Genomic DNA, 25,478 nt, shown 5'->3' with positions numbered 1-25,478 from the left:
ATTGGAGAATTTAACTTGGGATCCTTTGGTTAGTCTTGTTAGTTGTGCTTGATATGGGAGCCTAGTGAGTTGAGAAATACCTTGGGATTTATGTCTATTGAGGGCTTGTTTGTTATAGATGATTGAGCATGGGTACTACCTTAGTACATAAGATGGAATGAACCTGAGCTACTCCATTTGAGAGTCTCGATGTGTCCTATGGAGAATTAAAGGAATGATATAAGTAGCCCTAATCCTTGTAGGCCATGAAAGGAATACAATAGGACATTGATGTTGCTTAATGGTTTGGTATCGTACTTTGGAATTAGTTAGTTTGTTAAACCTTTTGAGTTGACCAAATCTAGTATAGAGTAGCCCTTGTTGACCTTTCGAAATTTGAGAACACGTGGTTGACCTTGTTAATCATATCTGAATTTGGAAATTTTGGTGGAATGTTGTTTGATGTAGTTCGTGAGTTTAAAGATGTGATTCTAATTTATGGTATCGGAGACTAGAAGTATTAAGTCGTGAGAGGAGGGAGTAAACAAGCCATGGTACTTGGGGATGACATAGTAAGTGAAGTTCGATGATGAGAATGGTAAAGGAGATACTTTGGGACATGGTTGGTAACAAATGAATTTGTGTGGTGAATTGATTTGGCTCTTAGAACCAATTGAGTTGAGGAATACCTACCATTGTGGAGTCCTTGTTAGTCCTATGATTTGGTAGACTTTTGAGGCTTTGTTGAGCACCTTAGTGATGTAACCTTATCATATCGATCATAGGCTTTGATGAGTGTTTGGTAAGCGGTAACCCTTTCATTATGCCGCTTCTGTTCTCCTTCCCTTCTCTTTAACGTTGTTGAACCCTGTTTTTATGCCAAAGTTTATGTATCTTCTTCTTGCCCTAGATATCTTCTTAACTCGAATACCTCTTATTTTTGTCAACCGTTATCTTTACGGTCTGACTCCTTAGTTTCCTAACTTGTCAGGTTCATGCACCCTTTGAAAATATTTTACCGTTTCTCTGTCCCGTTATCACTCCTTATCTCCTTAGTATAGTTGGTACCCTGTTTACCATGTTTACAGAGTTAGTGAGATGTGATTTGAGGATATAGGATTGACTAAGTAGCCGAGTTTGGGTTTGGCTTCCATAATCACTTTGGATTTGAGGGTTTGATAATGTATATGTTATCGTGTGGGAAATGTTAAATGTGGGATTATTTGTTGGTTTTAGTGAGTGATATTGATTACTACTTGAAGTATGTTATGAGAGTGAGAGTAAGCTACATTGTTGGGAAGTTTTAGCACTTGTTTTGGTAACTAGAAAGGGTAATGGTTTGGTTGACACCAATTGTTTGTTAGGTTAAAGAACATAGTTTCACTTATGGTTTTAGGAACTTTGAGGTGATAAAGTGTTGTTACAATTAAGACCTTGTTCCTTGGGAATTTGATGGTAAATAAGTTTTAGGATGTCAAATTTGAAAGAATATTCCTTGAGATGTTGATGACCATAATGGTTTGGTGATGTGATTTGGTATTTTAGTTGACTCTTGAGAGTTCTTGAGTTGAGAGAGACTTAGTGTTGAGAAAAATTTGTTAACCCTATAGATTTATAGACCTTGAGGTCGCATTGAGTACTTGAGATGATGGGATGATGTTGTAGCTGAGTGTAGATCCGCTTTTGGCAATCCTTAATAAGCAAAAGGATAGAAAACTTGAGATCCTATTGATTTTTCAGATTTTGGGGTTGGTATGTTACCACCTTGTTTTGAAATGAGAATCTGGTGAACTATTTGAGGAACTTTCTCTTGGAGTTTATAGCTTGGTATTGGGATTCTTGATTAAAGGTTTATTTGTTTTGAGGAACCCATAGTTGACACTCGTTGGATACGAATATAGCTTTATTGGAAGCCTTGACCCTAGGCTTGTGGAAGTTGTTTCTGGATGTTTGAGGATTTGGAACGATGAGATCTTACATATAGTGGAATACCTTGTTTCAGGGATTAGATTAGGATGAGGTAACATAAGCGATTGAGGAAACCCTTGGGAGTGATGTGGTTATGAGTGATGTTGTTGTTTGTGATAAAAGTGTCTGGCGTTTCCTTGTTGTCGAATTTCCCTTCTTCCTTGATCATGAACGTTATCGTTCATACCTCTCTTCCTTGCTTCATCATACTCCTCTCATAAGTTTGATGTTGGTAACCTATGAAACTCCATTTTTGACACCCTTTTAGGTTCGACTTCTATTTCTACCCCATGAAATTCATCATAGCTCTTTTGATTAGTTAAGCTTGAATCCTTTTTGCATACCTGCTCCTATGATGTCTAAGTTACTTTTCACTTCGAGGAATTTCTAAATATTTCAAGCTACTAGTTTCGATTCATTCTTGAAAACTCTTCATTAATGTTTTGAAGGTATTTTGGTTTTTGATTTATACAAATGATTTGCCTTTTTACCTTATCCTTGATATGGAATGGGGATGTTCTTGTCTGATCAACAAGAGTATCACCGTTTCATTGAAAAGATACCTATATTTTCTTATGATGATATTATTAAGATGTTGTTTACTATAATTTCTCCTTCTAAGTTTTGAGGACGAAACTTTTTAAAAGGAGGGGTGATTGTAACACCCCGTAATTTTAAACCGTTATTACTTTGCGAAAGTAATTTATTAATCAAGTAAAATTTGATATTAACGTATTTGAAGTAATAATAATTCAAAGAAATATAATTTTATTATATTTTGAAGAAAAGTATTTATTTTGATAGTTTCGAAATGTTTAAAAATAGTTTAAACTGTGTATAAACTTGTTATTTCGAAATAAGGGCATATCGGGGAAAAATGACAACTCTTTTGAAAATTGGGTAAACGATTTTGGAAATGGGTCGTATGAGTATTCAATTTTCTTGTAATCTCGTGTTTAAGAACTTTGGTCTTGTCGGAATTTGCGTTTGACAAACGGTTTTAATTATTATCGAAACGAGCCAAAACCGACTCGTAAAATCCCGACTAAAACCCGCACTTTTCCTTTCCTTTCTCCTTTACCCGCGGCACCCTTCCCCCTTCCTTCCTTTTTCTGATTTTCTCACCTTCCTTTACATTCTTTATCTTTCCAAAACCAAAACACCATTAAAACTTAAGAATCCAAGCTAGTTTTCGCCATAATTTCTTCATTTCTTATCGGATTTTCACATAATTTATATTTCCGGAATCCTCTCGTCGAGATCTACAACCTAGTATGTTTAAATTTCAGTTTTATTGAAGTTTTTTTAAGACGAATTTTGGCAAATTTCGGTATTTATACTTATTTATTGTGTTTTTATTGTTTATTTAGGTGAAGAATTGGAAGACGGGTTTGGGGACTCGTATATTGTCGAGGATAGCGGCTAGTTGCTTGTTAGGGTTTGGTTTTTAAGGTGCTAATTGCTCATTTTCTAGCTTAAGGTAACATATTTCGAGTTACTCGACGAATAATCGTCACATTCTTTGTTGTTTTTGTATGTTTTGTGATTTTTGTTTGAGTAGTAAATTTTCACATGATAAAATTGGATGCATGCATGTCTAATGCTTGTCTTTTGTTAGTTTAAGTTAGCATATTAATTTAGGAGCGATTAAGTAATGTTTAAAACGGAGTTTAAATGAACAAAAACGGAAAAATGGAGGTGTAGGGGTGGCGGCAGCAGGCCCGGCAGGCCCACGGCTGGCCCGGGTTGGTCCGTTGCATGTTTCGCGGTTTTTCATGCAATATTTGTCATTTCGGGTTTATTAATGTCATAGTTAGTATAAGTTACATATGAGTACACTTTTGAATTAAATCATATTAGTAGTAAAAATTATGTTAAAGGTAAAAATTATGTTTATATTGGAAGTTGCACATGTTAGTATAGGTTAGAAAATGAAATTGTAAAGAATAGGCTCAGAATGAATTATATAGCGATAATTGTAATGTTGAATGATTATGCCGAAAACTGAGCCTTGGTCCCTTTGGTCGATTCGATGTCGAGTCAATTGTGTGATTGGTCACCGCAATTTAACCGCACTGTCGCGAGGGTGGGGTTGCGGGTAAAAATTCGGTTGGATGAAATTTTGAATGAATTAGATAATCGGCCTTTTTCTTGGTTTTAGGCCATTTATTATATTTTTATTTCACATGTGTAGTTAGTTGATTTAAGTAGCTTCTTATATTGTAGAAACGGCCCTAGTTTCCCCGAAACCTTTAATATGGTTAATATTGTTAGAATTGGAAATTGGTATTGAATACTTATTGAGGATCTTTGTTGGATTGTCTCATTTGAATAGACATTTATATAGCCTTTCACATGATAGAATGTTAGCATTTATGTTGGTAAGTTGGACTCTTTGCCCTTTTATGGTTAAGTGGGTGTCTTACTTGTCTTGTGTGGTGTGGGCTAAAGTATTCAAGCTGGGACTAGCTGAGACTAGGTCCTAGGTGAGTATTTCGGCCTTCATCATAGATAGGTCTTTATAGTCTTTGACGAGTATATGTTCACTGCTTAATAGCCTTTGTGTTCCTGACTTGGTGGGTTTATATCCAAGTTGGGGCATGACCTCGTTACTTATTTTGATAGTAAGTGGTCAGCTTAAGTACTAGCCAACCCTTTGGTGGACTCCTTAGGGTACTCACTTTGTTTTAGAAAAATTGTGGGTCTTGGGTGCGGTGGTGTGTATCCGCATGTCTAGGTCTGCGCAGATTTTAGGCTAGGGTTGTGTTGTGTCTTGGCCATGTTTTATTAATATTAACCGCTGAGCCAAGATACCGGTTCGATTACCTTCCCTACCTCGTGGTATAGACTCGATTTACAGAGTGACTATTGACCGTGCTAAGAACTTATGCCTGTCTTTGATATATTGCCCTTTCTTGTATGGTGATTTTATGAATTGTAATAGGTGAGATGTAAGCCGGTTACAATTGATAAAGTTTGGATTACTGTTTGTTATATGATTCACATGATAGTTTAGTTTGGTCAGTTTAGTGTTCACATGTTAGAATACTCGATAGTTAATTGATTTATCATGTTGTTTACCTGTTACATTACATGTTACATTAAATATGACGATTCGTGGCTGGGAGGACTCGAAGTTACTCCCCACTTAATTGTGGCTTTCGTGTTTGTATAAAATGCGATTGACAGGTTGATGAATGCTTAGTTGGGGTTCACGGACGAGCTAGTGAGCAAGAGAACCTTGGACCTAGTTTGGCTATTTTTGTAGTAAAACCTTTTAACTTTTGGTTTTGTATATATTTTGAAGGGACATATGTCTCCCTCTTTTTCTTTGGGTTGTATTATTATATCTTCTTATCGTTAGCTATGGCATGTAAATTAGTTCGTTAGCATTGCAGGTTTTGGCACCCTCCTCTTGGGAATGTTGGAAATGTTTGTGAATGGTTTAGGAAAGTTTTAAAAATTACAGGTTTTGTCTAGTTGAACCAATTACAAACATATCCTGTCAGTTTTTCTGTAGAATTTACGCGTTTAATTAACGCTATTATTTAAGGGTGTTATATCCATTTTATGTGAGTGTACCGAAATAAATGGAGGGAGTTAGTGGAAATTGTGTTAATTGTTTAAGTATAAACACAATGATAAAAGCTAACAAGTAGGCATGCAAAACCTAAGCTTTTGAGAAGAGCAAAATGAAAAGGTATTGGGCATCCTACCCAAGCCTAATTTTCGGCCACTCCACAAGAAAAGAGAGAAGAGCTTTTCTCTAAAATACAATAATTCATTCTTCCCATCAAATTTTCTAGTGTAAGAAAATTCATCAAAAACTCTCTACAATTTATGATAATTCTAGAGAAATAAACTCACAAAATTACTCCATCTCTTGACCAAATTTTTCAAGAGCAAAATTACAATTTATTTTGTATCAATTTTATAGCAAAAACTAATATTATTACTAGATTTAAATAATATTGGTTATTAAGATGTATTCCTTGGGTATATGCTTTTGGGAGGGATTCTACATTTGAATCCTTGTTCTTCCATTTGGAGAGCTCAAGAACAAAAGAGAAGGAGATCTCTTTTGTGCCCATTTGAACCGAAATTATATTGTAAGGATAATATTTCTTCCTTATTTTGATTTATTATTTGCATGCATAAGACCTTTATTAATTTTATGACAAATTAAATTTATAACATATATGAGTATGTTAGTATATAGATCTTCATTTCCTTCACTTCATTCACGCCTTCTACACACTGCTCCTCTTCATGACCATCGGCAAAAGATTCAACTTTCTCTTCTTCGTCTTTGTGAACAACTTCGATGGACTCCAGATATGACTCTGTCTTTGTCTCATCTTCAACCTACTCTTCTCTTTCATGAACAACATTTAAAAACCTCAATACCTACCTTTGCGTTCGTTATATATTTCACACGATTGAATAAGTCCACGTTCAAGATTGTCTAAATTGTATGAAACACGATTCAGCCTTTGTGCTAAATCTTTCAATAATAAAGACATCTCAAATTCCTTGCACTCCTTGAAAATTTGTTTGAACTTTCTTCGAGACATGACAGCACAAGTGACAAAAGATAAACTCTAGGACCGTCTAGATTTAAGGAATTCAAAAACCTGACTCTGATACCAATTTGATATAGAATAAAGAAACACGATCTAGATACACGGATCGTGATCTGAAAATATGCAGCGGAATCGACTTTTTTGTATTCTATATTTATGAAATGAACGAAATATGAAAGATATGGAGTGAATTGCTCTCCTTCCTCGCAAGAAACTCGAAACAACACAAAACTAGGGTAGCGGTCTCGCTCTAATCCTCGCAAGGTTATAGCTTAATCTACTATAACTTCAGCCTCGCCAGGGTGAACTACAAACTAACCTCACAAGACTAATTAGGGTTGTTCGCAAACAAAAAAGTAATTTTATTACTCTCAAACTCAAAGTTCAACGTGTGTCCTCTTTATGGTTTACAATAGATCCCTATTTATACTAATTCCATAACTAAAACTAACTTGAAAAATAAGATAACAATAAAATAAAACCTAAATCAAATCAAATCTAAATCAAATCAAATCTGATATTATCTCTAAGCTAGGTGAGGAAATGTAAACAATTGATAGGAACATACCATGTGTTCTTAGTCAACAATATTGACAAGTGTTGGTCATATTTCCTCACTAAAAATCGGTCCATATGGACTCAATCGGGTCCATTTCGATTTCCGACATTTGTCCCACAAATGCTTATAAGTCTTATATTTAATTATCTTATATAATTAAATATTAATTTGATTATTTAGCTCTTATTAATACAAATTAACCACTAATGACTACTCAACTATTAAGTAATCACTAAACCATTTTTTCACTTTAAAATGTGTTAATGGACCCTTATTAGCTAATTTTACAACCTCTTGTAATACTAAATAGCTAATCACAAATTCTTGTTTGTGACGGGCGCTATCCGTCACAAACAAGAGACGGGGCGAATAGATACCGTATTGTGCAATATGGGCCGGATAGTACTATTGAGTGGGGTATGTTTATAATATATAAAATTGTGGTAGAATTGAGTGGGAAACATAAGGTACAATTGCATTAAATGCCATATTTCATGAAATACAACACCAAATCATCTTTACGTCAAAATGGAGAGATCAACTCACCTAAATCCTTCACCCACGGTTTCACTTTCCATCAACCCTAATCATCCATTCAAATTTTCAATTTTCTCACAATCTTCATACTTTTCTAACAATCTTCATAATTATCATCAAATCTTCATACTTTTTTCACAATCATAATCATCCATTAAAATTTTTCTCACAAAACCATGGCTATGGATGGGAACTCGGCAATGGAGGATGATAATAATCAACAAATTGTTGATTTTGAGACCGCTCATTCTGTATCGCTTGATGGTAATGTTGAGACCGCTGATGTATTATTTGATGGTAAAAAAGATGATTTTGCGACGATGTTGATGAGCAAAGGTATGTTTTTGATTTTGTTTTGATGATATATTCTTGACGATGTTTCGACAAATTTAGTCGCATAAATGTTAGTTTGCACATCCCGGGAACCTTCCCAAGAGGTCACCCATCCTAAGATTACTCCCAGCCAAGCACGCTTAACTGTGGAGTTCTTTTGCATGAATGACCATAAAAGAAAGTGCACTTTGTTTATATGGGTAGTAATTTCAATCCCTTTAAGCACTAGTCATTTAAGCCTATCAATGAAACTCTTCAATTACCTTGGGGTGTTACAATCACCCCCACTTGAAGAACACAACGTCCTCGTTGCGCCTGAGAGCATAACCGCTAACCCAGAATCCTCTCCCGCTAGGTGGGTGATAACAATGGAGCATCACAATGGAGCGTATAACAACTGCCTCCAGGAGCGTATAACACCTGCCTCCCATCACCACACGGTCGCAGGGTTGCTCTGATACCACTTGTAACACCCCGGCCCAAACCAGGTCGGGAGCGGTTACTTATGATAGCTCACCAGGCTGTGTACATGGCCCACAGATCAACACGGGTCCTTTATAGCGCATTTTGTCCTCACTCATGCACATCCCGGGAACCTTCCCAGGAGGTCACCCATCCTAAGACTACTCTCAGCCAAGCACGCTTATCTATAGAGTTCTTTTGCATGGATGACCATAAAAGAAAGTACACTTTGTTGATATGAGTAGTAATTTTAATCCCTTTAAGCACTAGTCATTTAAGCCTATCAATGGACCTCTTTAATTACCGTGGGGTGTTACATCTGATGTATTATTAAAATGTGACCGTTATAGTTATGATATGTAGTTGTTTTAGTATGAAATGTGACAACATTTTTAAACTTAAAATGGGGACAGTATGACTAAAGTTGGTTACATTCTGATTTACTGTTAAAATGTGACCATGATAGTTATGATATGTAGACGCTTTAGTAAGAAACGTGACAACATGTTGTGTGTGTTTACAACTTAAAATGGTGGCATTCTGATTGAATATGGTTACCTTCTGATGTACTATTAAAATGTTATCATTATAGTTGTGATATGTAGTAGTTTTAGTATGAAATGTCACAACATTTTTAAACTTAAAATGGTGACAATATGACTAAAGTTGGTTACATTTTCATTTACTGTTAAAATGTGACCATGATAGTTATGATATGTAGACGTTTTAGTAAGAAACGTGAAAGCATGTTGTGTGCATTTACAACTTAAAATGGTGACATTCTGTCTGAATATGGTTACCTTCTGATGTACTATTAAAATGTGACCATTATAGTTGTGATATGTAGCTGTTTTAGTATGAAATGTGACAGTATGTTGTGTGTTAAAAACTTAAAATGGTGACATTCTGAGTAAAGTTGTTTACAATTCAGTGTTGCCCTTTTAACCAATGCTTAATATATCTTGTCATAGGTACTGATCTATCAGGTTGTTTACTTGGAATAAAACATAGAAAATGGGAACACATCTTCAGCTAGTATAAGATGAAGGAAATGTAGATTCATATACATATTAACATACTCAAATATGTCTAAATAATTTGTCATAAAATTAAAACGGATTTTATGCATGCAAACAAATAATATAATAGAAGAGAAATCATGTCCTTACATTGTGGATTTCGGATTTAAGGGCACAAAAGAGATCACCTTTCTCTTTTGATCTTGAGCTTTTCCTTATGGATGAATAAGATCTAAGTATAAGATCTCTCCCTAAGCTTTATACCCAAGGCTTAACACTTAATCTAATTAATATTATAAGTACTAGTATAATATTAATCTAGGAGAAAATTGAACCAAAAATATTATTTAACCCTTGAATATTTCGGTTTTTATGAGAGAAGAAGAGGAGGATTTTTCTTCTCACTAGAACTTATATTTTGGATGATTAGTTGAATGAATAATAATGCATAACCCTTAGTATATTATTAGGTAAAATTATAAGAAAAACAATGATGATTTTTCTTCTCTAAACCGTGTAAGTGGAGAGGTTTAGGGGAGCCAATGCATGCCCACATTTGTCTTCACAAGGAGTAGTAGGGTTGCATGGCTACTAAAGCAAAACAATCATTATGTTTAGCTACTAATTAAACAATTAATTAGCTTAAACCTCTTCTTTTATTTCGGTCCATTTGGTAATATGGAATCCATATTATTTTTGTCAATTGTCAATATGTCACATGTCATATGTGACATAAATTTGTTATGTAATTTTTAACATATTAAAAATCAACGTATTAATAAAAATACGTCACATACAAAATCGACTTAGTAATTTCATAATTACTTGTGCCAAAAATTTTACCATTTTATAAATCACAACAGATTGTATTTATAATAATTCATTCAATTTAATTGTTACATTAACCAATTATTTCATCCGAGTAATTATACAATTTGATTACTCAGACCGTATCTCATTTATTCACATTTCAATTTGATACGTAAATTATACTTCCAAAATCGTCCGTCAATTTTCAAGTAATTTAATTAACTCGTAACATTATACGATTAATTAAATAATCAATTAAGAGTATTGCCCTTTAGGTATGACCTAGGAGTCAATCGATCACCACCGTCACACGACAGTAATGTCAAACTCTAGTCAGCCAATCATTACCGATATATGTTGACCAGTTGACAGTAACAATATTACTTCCCAATTGCATTCATTTTAATGAGACTTAAACATGTGATCATCATGATCAACAGTCGTGATCGCATTATTGTCGGAGGACACATATTCCAACAATCTCCCACTTGTCCTCGACAAGTGTGCGTCACCAATTCTCTTGTCCTATTACTATCTCCCACTCAATGCAAGGTGTCTTTCAGGTCGTACTTGCAAGTGATCATATCGAGAGTGGTTTCCTCGATCCGGAGAATAAGCGATTGACCGGATTTATCCACTCGGATACCTTCCGAGCGTGGCCACGCATTTCGATTCATTACTCCTCGAGTGGCCCCGAGATATTGTTATAACCCTGACTGGGGTGGACAATTCCTATCGCACTCATTCCCTTCGACTAGCCACAACCATCATAACCCAAAATATGCCCATTTGACCCCATTTACGAAGGTCGTAGTAACACAAATCAAAGTTAATCGAAACTGTGCCATCTTAGGCGAATAGTCTTTAGTCAAAAGAATCGACTCATTTGAATACTATAGTAGCTCTCGCCACGACCAGGCTATATAAATTTGCCAGAACTCTATAAGCGGTCATTAGGCCCGACAAAATGTTCCTAATGATCGCCTATGTGATCGACTAGTCATCTCTCATGACTCTATGGGACTTGAACTTGCCATCAATCGCATCACACTCTAGTCACTTCGAGACGTCACCTCATATAAGTAACTATGGGCAAAAACAATGTTAATCCATGTTCACTTTAACGGGGTTCAATTGTCTTCACAACCCGTTTGGATATAACAATGTACAAGGTGAGTTAATAATAACTCAAACGACAAATGTCGACATCACACTCGGGTAGTCAATATCATATTACAACCTTGTGATGTATATCGTCAGTGTAAACACTTATTTATTGCAATACAAGTTTAACATCCCATGTGTCCATGTGTTCAAACTTCTTACACTTGCAATCTCCTTCACATTCATGTTCTCTCTCATAGCATGAATCTTACCAAGTATACATCAAGGTTCCCAACCTTGGTTTCGGTTCTTTAACTTGAAAGAACTTTCTTATCGATCATCTCATAACGAACGAATTTGCGATGAATAATACAACTTGTACCGATCAAGTATTCCATCCACACACAATGCACTAGGTATATGTTTTGTAGAATCTTGTAACAATTTGTCAAGATTATTAGCTTAGTACTTCTCACAAGTCCTAGCTTAACTAGGAAAGATTATCTTGAATAACCTCTTATTCAACCAAGCATCTTTCCAAAACTTCTCATTTCTCTTTCTAGGCTTGAAAGATTTGGGATTCTCATAAATCCTTATGTGTGCTCGGATCTTCTACAATATGTGCAACCTCTTAACACACAATGGAACATTCCGTCAAGCACCGAAATCGCTCATCGGATTCTACTTGAGAATTCATGACGTTTATATTATGGCTCACCAATCAATCATCATGCTCTTACGCATATGATTCACAATTGGACATGTACATGATTATTCTAATGGCGGAAACATTAGTTACTAATAATCATGAGATCAACCGTTTTTAGGTTCAATGAACAACCATGACTGCTCATGGCAATTCCACTTTCATCTACATGAATATCCCATGTGAATGTTGATACGATGTGTATCTCTTAATACTAATCCGACATCCCTTGATGTAATTGGATTCATCATTGTCCATTTTCATCCAGAATTGAAAACTCAAAAGCTTCTTTATGAAGGAAGGTATTAGCTCGTCATTCTTTAATGAGTGATGAGTCGTAAATATTCGAAGGATGATAGCTCCCACTAAATTCCATGTCTTCACATGAGAATTTCCTAACTCCCACTCAATTCTACACATTTCGAGATTGACTTCTCAATCGAAATTTATTCAAGAATTGAAATATAAATCGCATTGCCAAGTTATTAGGATAAAACCATATATGTTCCCATCATATCCTTTCAAAATGCCTATTTTGATGTGGTCTTATCATAACCTTACGGAAAGAGATTTTAAATCTCCAACACACTCATGTCGTAATGATGTGTAGTAATGTCATTTTCAAATATAAACAATATTTAGAATGTATCCTTCGCAAATACCGTTTTGGAAGGAGGTTTAACCATTTCATAGTGAGGTTAAGCATGACATCTGCGTGGTTATAACTTTGGCCATTGAAGATATCGGTATATCAATCCTTGTAACTCGATCATAACTAGTATGTTACTATGATTCATTTAGGCTCTTAAGTAAATCTCAAGGTTGAAACTATTGGTCAATTGTTTCATAAACTCAGTCAAAAACTTGTTGAGACTTTACATTAGTCATTTTCTTCCAAAACTTTCTTTTGGTCTCCTCGTGTAGTTATCTTGAGAATATACTCTTATGTTAACTATACTTGGTCTCTTTAGTCATATAGAATTAACTTGAGACCAATCTCATCTATTCGGCATACTATATAAATAGATATACCTTCATTCAAATCATTTTCTCTTGCGTAAGATCTTTAATTACACAAGTACACAATTTAATCTTGCCTTGTGCGTTGTGTCCTCATTTTTCTCCCACTCTATCTTTAGAATAAATACACGATATATTCAAAGATAGCATATGAGACACAAATTAATGATGTTGAAGTATAAGGAGAACTATCTCATAGATAGACTAATAGTTATTGATTTCATATGTGTACTTGGTGATTGACATACCTTTAAGAGAGTTCATAGACTCAAAATCTCTTTATAAATGATCATACACACGCCTTAAGCATGTGGACATATAATGAAACCCGTCATTATAATTGTCTATTAGATCACCTTAAGTGAATAATCTTATGTTTCAAAACGCAAGCATTTTAAAGATGAAATTTTAGAACATTAAAAGGATAAATGATAAAACGGGTGACTTGGGTTGCAAACCAAGTCACCATCATCCAAAATACAACTCATTATCCAAAATACCTTTCCATGTAGAACACGGAAACTTAAAGTTCTAGAATCCAAAACATAACTTAAAATAAGACAATGAAAAGCAAAGCTCCATAAAAGCTATCCTTAGCTTCTCCATGGTTTCTTATGCTTGCTTTTCCTTTCCTTTGTCTTTGCTTGGTGGAGACCCTATTTACAATAAAAAGGGAGATACATTATCACAACTTTGCATCACATTACCATAGTTGTATTAGAAACATAAAAGAAGGTTAGTCATTTACCCTCTTTGGAGTGATCTTTCCAACTTTGATATCACCAAGGTATTTGGAACAATTTCTTTTCCAATGTCCCATGCCATTACAATAATGGCATTTATCAAGAGGACCCTTCTTGACTTTGGATGTGCTAGCTTCACAAGACTTAGCTTTGGTGAATGTGGGAGCTTGCTTTTTACCCTTTCTTCCACTCTTCTTGAACTTCCCCTTACTCTTTGTGCTTATGTTAAGCACATCCTTGGGAGGGTTCACATTTAACCCCATGTCCCTCTCGGCTTGCACAAGTAACTTGTGCAACTCCTCAAGAGACACGTCCTTGTCTTGCATGTTGAAATTCACCCGGAATTGCACATATGCCTTGACTTTGGACAAGGAGTGTAGAATCCTATCTACGATGAGTTCTTTGGGGATTTCAACCTTTTGAATTTTCAAGGTCTCGACAAGCTCCATGAGTTTGAGCACATGAGGGCTAACCTTTTGGCCCTCTTTGAAGTCGAGATCAAAGAATGCCGCGCCGCCTCATATTGGACGATCCGCGGAGTTTGTGAAAACATGGTCACAAGTTTGGAGTAAATCTCATTAGCATTGCCCATTTTAAAGGCTCTTCTTTGGAGGTCCGCCTCCATCGCAAATATCAAGACATTTTTCATTGCGGCGGACTCCTTTTGGTAAGCCTCATATGCTTCCCTAGTGGCCGCGGTGGACCTAGTGGAGGGTTCGGGTGGAGAGGCCTCGGTAAGGTAACGAAGCTTGTCGTCACCTTCGGCGGCTAATTTGAGTTGGGCATCCCATTCGGAGAAATTTGACCCATTCTTTTCAAGTTTACATCGATCCATGAAGGATCGGAGCCAAGACGAACTAGCGAGAGGTGTAGCATTAGGAGTTGGTGTTGGTGTTGCCATTTGTTATGAAAAAGAAGTGGTCTACAAAACAAAATATAAGGAGTAAAACAATTGTCGTTTTAATAATACTCGTAAAAATGTATGATTTAAACAAGTTTTATGCATTTTTCTAGTGACCTCTACCCAACTAGATAAATGATTCAAAGATCCAAATTCATATCGACTTAGGCACGGTGGGGCCGATACATCCTTTATCAATATAACTCGGTGGATTAACGTTTAATCGATTCTACTTTTAGAACTCTTGGTCGATAATATTACAATAACAATTATCTATAGCCCAAAACACATCGACAAGGGCACGGTGGGGCCGATACATCCCTTATCAAATACTTTTGTTGAGTTCAATCCAAATTTCGAATAAATGTGTCCATGATCCAAACCCACATTAACTTGGGCACGGTGGGGCCGATACATCCCTCATCAACATGAATTCGGTGGATTAACATTCATCACCCACTTCCCCTACGTAACAAGATTTGTACCCCGGTGTGGCCGAGTGCACTCCCTCACGAAATAGGTTTTCATGGTTTCTACTATTTGGTAAGGCTATGTCTCAATTGATAGTTTTAGCGAGAGGTCATGTCAATTTATTATCTATCACGTTTTAAGTGAACTAAAGCGGTGAACTACGATAATTCTAATTGACATGGTCGAAAAAACTCGATAAAAAGACAATGCATGTTTAGTTATGGCGATTTAGCGATGCATGTGACATAAAATAAAATGCAAGCATAAAGATAAATAAATCCTAGTATGGCCTTCCTAAAATAGAAAAACTATTTAACTATTACATATTCGGAAACCAACTCCATTGGTCCCTTGAACTTCGGTTGTGGCACGCATCTCGATGTAACACCGTCTTTATGTGTCGCCATTCTTGAAGAAATCCGTCTTTTGGAACTCCGGAATGAATAAAATTACATAATAAATTACATAATTTCCTATTATACATTTGTAACTAAAATAAAATAAATCTATTAAATTACAAAATGGTGATACGAGATCACAATAAAATTACAACCGAATCGATATTCCCATACATTTCGGGAAATACCAATTAAAATCTAATGCCATACTAAGTAAAATTACATAATTCAAAAATTACATAAATTAAAATTATGACAATCATAAAGAAAATGCAGCATTATAATATGTATGAACATGCTCAATTTTATGCTAAATCGCCTTTTAATTAGCCAATATCGTATATTACTCGGTTTTTACGGATTTGCGTGATTTCAACATTTTATAATCACAAAAATACATAAACTCATATTTATGCATAAGTTAATTACCCTAACCTATTAGGACTCAAAATTTAGTCTTCACTAATAATTTGACCATAATTAACCCATATTTTATAAAATTGTTCATAAATGGACCAAAAATTACAAAAATAAGCTATTAAACTTCAAATAAATCACAAAATTACAAATAAATTCAAAATTTGAAATTTAAACTCATGAACATTCTGGAAAAATTCCATGACACTCATAATGTTCAAAATCTTAGGTTAAAAATTTCGAAAATTTTCCGGAAAAACAATGTTGCGGTTTATCGATTTTAATAAAATAATCATAAAAACATGGAAAAATTATTTTCATTAACTTTTCAATTTTAGATCTGAAAAATATAATAAAATGCAACATTAGACGTTTTTCCTAAGTCATAGATTATGTTTTATTAATTTCCACTAATAATGTCACTATTTATGCTATTTTTCTTCAAAAATTCATAAATCATGCAAAAAGACTTCTTTATAGCCAATTATTTTACACACATCTTGGAAAATTGCATGTGACAATATATTAATTTTCTATGACCAGATTCGAAATTTAACTCATATTAACCTATTTTTTCACCTAAATCCGAATTTAATAATGAAAAATTCATTTTTCGAGCATAACAAGTCCAAAAATTATGAAAATTTACAGGTTATTTCAAAATAATATATGTGACAACATATCCAAAAACCAAGTGAAAATTCGAAGTATAGCTAATTTTAGACCAAAAATGACATTTTTACTCATAAAATCACATTTAAATGCCATTATTGTAAATTATGAACAATAAAAATCCGAAAAATTAACCAAAATGTCCTAAAACATTTTAGGACCAGAAATATTAACATGCATGTAATAATTTCGTGATATATCATAATAACACAAATTTTACAAGTTTTATTTGTTATTCTTATAACTCGGAAAAACTTTTAACCAATTTGCATGCAAACAACCGTGGCTCTTGATACCGATTGAAGGAAATGTAGATTCATATACATATTAACATACTCAAATATGTCTAAATAATTTGTCATAAAATTAAAACGGATTTTATGCATGCAAACAAATAATATAATAGAAGAGAAATCATGTCCTTACATTGTGGATTTCGGATTTAAGGGCACAAAAGAGATCACCTTTCTCTTTTGATCTTGAGCTTTTCCTTATGGATGAATAAGATCTAAGTATAAGATCTCTCCCTAAGCTTTATACCCAAGGCTTAACACTTAATCTAATTAATATTATAAGTACTAGTATAATATTAATCTAGGAGAAAATTGAACCAAAAATATTATTTAACCCTTGAATATTTCGGTTTTTATGAGAGAAGAAGAGGAGGATTTTTCTTCTCACTAGAACTTATATTTTGGATGATTAGTTGAATGAATAATAATGCATAACCCTTAGTATATTATTAGGTAAAATTATAAGAAAAACAATGATGATTTTTCTTCTCTAAACCGTGTAAGTGGAGTGGTTTAGGGGAGCCAATGCATGCCCACATTTGTCTTCACAAGGAGTAGTAGGGTTGCATGGCTCCTAAAGCAAAACAATCATTATGTTTAGCTACTAATTAAACAATTAATTAGCTTAAACCTCTTCTTTTATTTCGGTCCATTTGGTAATATGGAATCCATATTATTTTTGTCAATTGTCAATATGTCATATGTGACATAAATTTGTTATGTAATTTTTAACATATTAAAAATCAACGTATTAATAAAAATACGTCACATACAAAATCGACTTAGTAATTTCATAATTACTTGTGCCAAAAATTTTACCATTTTATAAATCACAACAGATTGTATTTATAATAATTCATTCAATTTAATTGTTACATTAACCAATTATTTCATCCGAGTAATTATACAATTTGATTACTCAGACCGTATCTCATTTATTCACATTTCAATTTGATACGTAAATTATACTTCCAAAATCGTCCGTCAATTTTCAAGTAATTTAATTAACTCGTAACATTATACGATTAATTAAATAATCAATTAAGAGTATTGCCCTTTAGGTATGACCTAGGGGTCAATGATCACCACTGCACATCACACAAGTAATGTCAAACTCTAGTCAGCCAATCATTACCGATATATGTTGACCAGTTGACAGTAACAATATTACTTCCCAATTGCATTCATTTTAATGAGACTTAAACATGTGATCATCATGATCAACAGTCGTGACCATGATAGTTATGATATGTAGACGTTTTAGTAAGAAACGTGAAAGCATGTTGTGTGCATTTACAACTTAAAATGGTGACATTCTGTCTGAATATGGTTACCTTCTGATGTACTATTAAAATGTGACCATTATAGTTGTGATATGTAGCTGTTTTAGTATGAAATGTGACAGTATGTTGTGTGTTAAAAAACTTAAAATGGTGACATTCTGAGTAAAGTTGTTTACAATTCAGTGTTGCCCTTTTAACCAATGCTTAATATATCTTGTCATAGGTACTGATCTATCAGGTTGTTTACTTGGAATAAAACATAGAAAATGGGAACACATCTTCAGCTAGTATAAGAAACATTCACAATTTTAGGGATTTAGTATCAAGAAATCATCTCGTAAGGCCGACGTGAAAGACAGGCCGTTGATTGAGAGATACTTTAGATGCTCTTGCGAAGGTGTACATGGGAACGGGAGTAAAGTCAGTACTAGCAATGTTAGGAATGCAGCAATTACTCGCTGTAAATGTGAAGCCTGTGTTAGGACACAAGTAAATAATGATGGATTATGGGAGGTAGTGCAACACGTGGTTGAACATAATCACCCTTTCACACTCGTTCAGTGGCAGCATCATCATAGGTCGGAGCGCAAAATCACAGAAGCGGAGGGTGAGGTAATAAAGGCAATGACTGAAGCATATGTTCCTCCTTCAGTCCAATTTAGGGTTGTTGCGGCAGGGGCTGGGGGTGATGCGTTTGTCGGCCACACAAAGCGAGACCATATTAATTATGTTAACAGATTGAAGATGAAATCAATTGAAGGTGGTGATGCAGCCACTTTGATCAACCTCATGACTAGTAGGCAAGCGGAGGAGTCGGGGTTATTTTTCCGTGTTCAGTTTGACAAAAAAGGAAGATTAAGTAACCTATTCTAGAGGGATGCGATGATGAGAGAGGACTATTTGTTGTACAGAGAAGTTAAAATATTTGATACGCCGTATCGCACAAATAGGTACAATCTCATTTGTGGAGCCTTTGTTGGTATTAACAACCATTGGTCGAATGTCATGTTCGGTTGTGCTTTCCCGTCGAACGCGAGGGAAGAATTTTAATCCCCTATAAAATCTAGTGCAAAACAGTGGCGGAAACACTGTTGAATGAGATTAAATACACAAAGATAAAAGTTCTAAATGTTATAAATCGAGAATGTATACAATTCTCAAGGATAAAATAAAAACAAATGGTCAAGTCTAAATAATTGTCACTTTTATAAAAAGGGCGAAAATAAAATTTCTCAAAGTGTTCAAACTAAAACCATAAAGAAAGCAGAAAAAAATAGAGTAGGATCTGCAAACTACTCGCCAGCTCACATAGAAATCCCCAATAAAGCTAACACCTGTCATGTTATAAACATAACAGCCATAATCAGTGGGTAGTAACTCGACGTTCTCCCAGCCATATCACATGATATAAATGTTACAGATGCAAATAATATATCAAAGTAATTGAAATGTTATAAAACATAAGTAACAAAATATGATTACCAAATCACGTTAAAACCAACGTGCTGCATGCTTAAAAGCAAAATATTCAAAAGACAGAATGCAAATAATTTAGTTCAGGCTAGATATTCACTTTAGCTATACTCCTTGACACCGCAACATCTTACACTAGTTTCGGGAACCCAGTGTCACGCAAAGGTGACCAACTCCAGGTCCACTCACTAGACAAAAAACTATAACAGGACTCGTCTTACCACGTAGTGCGTAGTCCCAGTCTAAGTACATGTACACGATTCTATGACAATCTGTACCTCCTACAAGGGTACCCAATCATATAGCTGTATAAGAACCCGTATGCCTTAGTTCATTATACTTTGCCGTTACTTTAATTATTCCAAACTTAAAAATATCCCAAAGATTGTACCTTATTTGAAATACATTACTTCAACAGTTAGTAAGTGAACTACACTTTTATTTCTTCAAAATAGAAAGCTTAAACTTTACTTTACAAAGTGTAAAATTATTTCAAGGTTAAAAAGTAATTGAAGCTACTGTACTAAAGCTTAGAATAAGCTAAAAATTTAATATACTTAGTAAGATATATATTATTGGGCCTTAATGTGACAAACTCTTAAAAACAGATTTTTTAAACTTGACAGCAACGCTATAAAATTAATAATTAAATACAGAAAAATCGAAATGATACAAGGTCAATTTTCATAGTTTCCTGTAGCTTTTAAATACAACTTTCGTTTTAAAACCAACTTCAAAGGACGAAACTATCAGGAGTCTAAAAATCCATTTCTAAACACTGACAGAAAACAATATCCAGAAAGTTTCAGTTCTTAAAACGACTTTAAGAAAATATTTTAAGGCAAAGTAAAATTCTAAGCATAATTAGACATTATAAAGTTTATGTGAGAAAACGATTAGCCACTGTATCAAAAGGAAAATATGTTTTACGAACTAAACTTTGAGCAAAAGTTTGAAACGCGGTTTACAGGCGAGCTGTTTACAAATAATTTATTCTGAGAAAACTATACATAAGAAACCAATGAAAATTTACAGAGGTAATCTAAACTTAAAATAAATAGGATTCTCTTTTTTAAATTGTTTGGTTTGAGCAACTTAAACAGACGAAATGTATTTTACAAATAACCTGACAGAATTGACAGATTTCATAACGGTTTTCACAAAAACTTGTAAAATGCCTATAAAATCGAAAACAATGTTTCACAACCTAAAATTTTACACACACCTAAATTTATAGTTTCGTGGCCACATATTAAATTTTCGAGAATTAACATTAAGATTTGGTATTTTAAATCGAATTAAAATAGTTCAGCATTACTAATATCGCATAAACCGTATGAACATTATAAAATGCAAAATAAATACTAAAAATCCGAAACAAATACCACAAAAATTCATGGTATCATAAAATAAAATATAAACTCCAGAAATAAAATTTTCTCCAGAAAAATAAAAATAAAAATCGAATTAAAAATTCTAATACCCAAAACAACGATTAAAGCATAAAAATCAATATATCAACTAAATAAATTCCCAATTGACAAAATAAAATTATGTGTACCGAAAATAATATATAAAAATCATAGAACTAGATTTCAGTAATTTCAAAAATCATATATGGGTATAAATCATCATAAAATATTAAAAACTCATTAGTACATGCAACTACAACAAGTAAATCGTGTAATACCGAGTAACGTCGAAGTTACCTCAATTCGCTATCCGAGTCGACAAGAGATTCGTCATAAGTATCCTTTTGAATCTCGATAGTCTTGACAACGATTACAAAAATGAATCGAATCCATGCCTCTAATCAATTTTGCGTACCAATCAATCGTCCACTTCGATCAAAAACAAACTTGAATTAAATTAGGAAAACAAAAATATTAACTGAAGTTGTAGATGGATCGAAATAAAGAAGCAAGAAGGTAAGTACGTACGTAAAATCGTTTACGGATGGAAATGAAGAAGTAAGAAGGCAAGCACGCACGTAATATTTTTTTCTTAGAAAACGCAGCCGTATGTAGGGTTTATTTTTTTGTATGTAGGGTTTATTTATTTTTATTTATTTTAAAAAAAAAAACTAAGATAAATGTAGGTAAATAAAAGAGTTTGATAGAAAATGAATAAGAATAAAATCTTATTGTTTAAGATGATATAGCTGGTCAAAAGGAATTAACAAACCAAGAAAATATTTTCTCATTTTCTTGTTAAATAATCAAGTTGTGATATTGCCAAATATATTAAAGATTTTAAATAAAAGAATTAAAGAATAAATCATGTTAAATAATTAACTTGTTTAAAAGCAACTAACACACAGTCCAAATGAAAATGAAAATGGGCAACCAAAAATATAATTTCCAATTGCTTATAAAATGTGTCATTTAAATAAGAAGTCGGTCCAAGAATAAATCAGACTAAAATAAGACGTAAAATGGAATAAATTCAACGATTTAACGAAAAACGATATTAAAATTAAAACTTTAAATCTCATAATTAAAAATAAAGTAAATGAGACTAAAAGTTTACGAGTGTTACAACCTCCCCCACTAAGAAAAGTTTCGTCCTCGAAACTTAAAAGTTAGAAAACAAAATTTAAAGAACAATGATTTTTTAAAACATTTCAGCTGACAATTAAATTCGAAAAGTCACTGTTGAGGCATAAACAGTCTTTAGCCAATTTTCAAAATTGAACCATTAGAAATCACCTATCTAATCTCATGGAACGAGAGAATACTGTCGCGAATCAGAATTCTGTCGTTCAAGATAAGGGCAAGTCAATAATGGAAAAAAAATCAAATATTAAAACCAAACATTAGCAAGTACCGAACTGGTCATTAGACATCTTTAATGACAAGTTCTAGCATCCAACCAATGTCGAAATACAAAAGAGGATGTGTAAATTTTACTTCAAAACCATAGGACAAATCCAATGTGTAAACACCATATAACTTTTGAAAGTTTTTCGAAGCATCAAACAACATTATTTGAAACAATTCCAAAATGTTTTCAAACGAGTTTTAATTTTGAAACAAAACCAAGTTTAGACACTAATCCAGAGTAGCACCAAATATGAAATTAAGGTTTTGAAATCATAACTCAATATTAAAATTTCCGAGAACCAAACTTTGAAAAAGTCGAAACTCTTGAATAACATGGAAATATTCGAGGAGAAAAATTCACGACAAGTCAAAACCAAAAGTTTTCAGACTTAAGCAAGGGTCGAGGGAATTTATAACAAGTGGAGTAATCCGATGCTCTAGAAAAGAGGAAAGGAGTCAAGAGTCACACAAAGCTCTCTCATGGATAGAAAAACAGATTAATCATCTTGAGATTCTCGGTATAACTCCTCTATGAAATGCCAGCTTTCCTATATCCATCGAAACCAATTTCAAGCTTAGTAACACCAGGAAACTAAGTTGTCAAGTGCAAAGTTGCCAAACTTCCTAATCTATAACTCCAAGATTATCAATTGGGACAACATTCATCCAAAACCTTACATACTTGCACAACCTCTCAGAATAGCATGGTAAGAATCCATCAAGTAGTCCAAACTCCACTCTTACCAACCAAAATTCCATAGGTTATCAAAACAGAACTAATCTAATTAATTGATAAGGCCCATAAAACTGTTTTAAACTCATCAAGTCCGCACTCGAGATATGATCTAAACCCAAAATAGCCTAATAAGGCATAACACACTCAAAGGATTTTACTATTCTGAACTCACCACCAAAGCAACAAGGTTACTAAACTCATAAGGTTTCTCGAGTTATGGAACACTAAGCCAAAAACCACCATCCAACAACGCACCTCTGAATTAAATACACTAATTTGTTACTATTATCCATAGAGTTATATCCAAAGGAGAAATCTCAGAAGTCCATCAAATGAATATAAAGGTCTCTCAGCAGTCCATTAAATTCCCAATCATAACACTGTAATAATTAGTCGGTTAAGAACTCAGCCAAGCAACAATTTCGATCATATAAGGTCATCAAACAACAATTTCCTTTAAGGTAATTCGGACCAAAATATTCCTCAGAGAAACACATTTACTAAGGTTAAGACATTAAGATATGATAGGTATACATAATTCCCAACTTCAGGTTCATAATTCTTCAAATCAATATAATCAATCCAAACTGCAGTTGGGCTAAGACACTCCTTATCCTCAAGGTTAATACTAAGCAATCCAAATAAAGTTGTCACACAACCAAAAGCTCAAAGTAAACAACCTCACATCAAAATTCAACAATCTAAATCCATAAGAATAGAAACTGAGATTAAACTAGATCAACCTAGATTTACTTGGAGAGGGATTTTGGAGGCTCGGTAAGTGCTTCAGCGGGGAGTGAGACGGCGCATTGGAGATGGGATGAGTACTTATGTGTGGTCTGATCCGTGGATACCAGCTATGCAGACACGGAAGGTTATTTCACCTCGCCAAAATGCTAATTTGGAGATGGTGGTTGCGGAGCTATGGACGGCGGATGGGCTCGATTGGGACACGAATAAGGTACGTACTCTTTTTATCCCTTTTGAGCAGGACCGTATCCTTCAGCTGCGTATAAGTGCTACGAAACCCGAGGATAAGTGGATATGAGATCTAGAAAAGAATGGCGAATACTCAGTCAAATCGGCTTATAAGGAATTGGCAAGAGAGAGTGTTGAGGAGGCGACTTCATCGGACTATTCGAAGGAAAAAGTGTTGTGGAACCGAACTTGGAAAGCGAATATTCTCCCTAGGATCAAAGTGTTTATGTGGCAATTGTGTAACAATGCAATTGCTACAAATGATAACTTGGCAAGGAGGGTGCAGGCAATTGGTGTGGGCTGTCTGGTTTGTAAGAGCGAGGTGGAGACTTGTCTTCACCTTGTTCGGGGTTGTGGTTGGGCGGGTGGGCTGTGGGATAGGTTGGGAATTGGTGTGCGACTGGCTGACGGGTATGAGTGGGTGAGGGAGTGGGTGGAGGGTGTGTGGAAGGAGCTTGAGGATGGTGAGATAGACACTTTTATGTTGGGATGTTGGGCGATGTGGGAAGCACGTAATAAGTTGGTGTTTGAAGGGGTCATAGTGGATGTGTTTAAGGTGGTGCAACGGGTGGAAGAGCTTACAAAGGAGCTTAATAATGATACGAGGGTGGCTGGTGTCCATGGGGTACGGGAAGAGGGTTGTGGACAATGGCGAAAACCGGAGATAGGATGGGTAAAGTTGAATGTGGATGCAGGGTTAAGGAAGGGTGGGGGACGGGAATTGGCGCGGTGTCGAGACAAAGGTGAGGGGTGGTGTTGTGGGGGATGACTGAGTATAGGTGCGGGACGATGAAGCCTAGATTGGCGGAGGCTGAAGGGTGTTGGCTGGTTTGAGGGAAGCACAAAGACGGGGATGCAAGTGTTTGGTCATCGAAAGTGATTGCAAAGTCTTGATCGATGCCTTGAAGTCGAAGTCACAAGGGAGGAGTGATTTCCATTTGCTTTTGGACGATATCTACGCTTTTGTAATGTGTTCGAGTCTGTTTTATGGTTTTTCGTTAATAGAAAACATAATTGTGTAGCGCATGAACTGACTCTCCTATGCTCTATGTAGCTGGGTAGGAAAGTCTGGGTTGATTCTCTACCCCGACATGTTTTGGACATGAGTTATGATGATATTAATAATATGAGGTAATACCGCCCTGAGTGGTTTTTCAAAAAAAATAAAATAAAAAATAATGACACATGGATACTGTAAAAGCCTTAATCAC

The 25,478-nt window shown here is 34.6% G+C and overlaps 1 protein-coding gene across 1 annotated transcript; it reads left to right on the top strand.

Moving 5' to 3' along the window:
* The first annotated feature begins 7,802 nt into the window (after nucleotides 1-7,802).
* Nucleotides 7,803-19,131, top strand: LOC141595083 (protein FAR1-RELATED SEQUENCE 5-like). The gene is made up of 4 exons (XM_074415056.1): nucleotides 7,803-7,962; nucleotides 18,357-18,364; nucleotides 18,482-18,496; nucleotides 18,571-19,131. Exons 1-4 carry the CDS (start codon nucleotides 7,803-7,805, stop codon nucleotides 19,129-19,131), a joined length of 744 nt encoding a protein of 247 aa, XP_074271157.1.
* The last annotated feature ends 6,347 nt before the right edge of the window (nucleotides 19,132-25,478 follow it).

This window comes from Silene latifolia, chromosome 8 (assembly GCF_048544455.1).
Source record: "Silene latifolia isolate original U9 population chromosome 8, ASM4854445v1, whole genome shotgun sequence".
In the NCBI taxonomy this organism is placed as follows: domain Eukaryota; kingdom Viridiplantae; phylum Streptophyta; class Magnoliopsida; order Caryophyllales; family Caryophyllaceae; genus Silene; species Silene latifolia.
The sequence above is the reverse complement of the archived record's forward strand: the minus strand, read 5'-3'. Positions and strand labels throughout refer to the sequence as shown.

What these genes read in the sequence shown, in the direction of transcription:
- LOC141595083 (XM_074415056.1), top strand. Translation starts at nt 7,803, where the DNA reads ATGGCTATGGATGGGAACTCGGCAATGGAGGATGATAATAATCAACAA.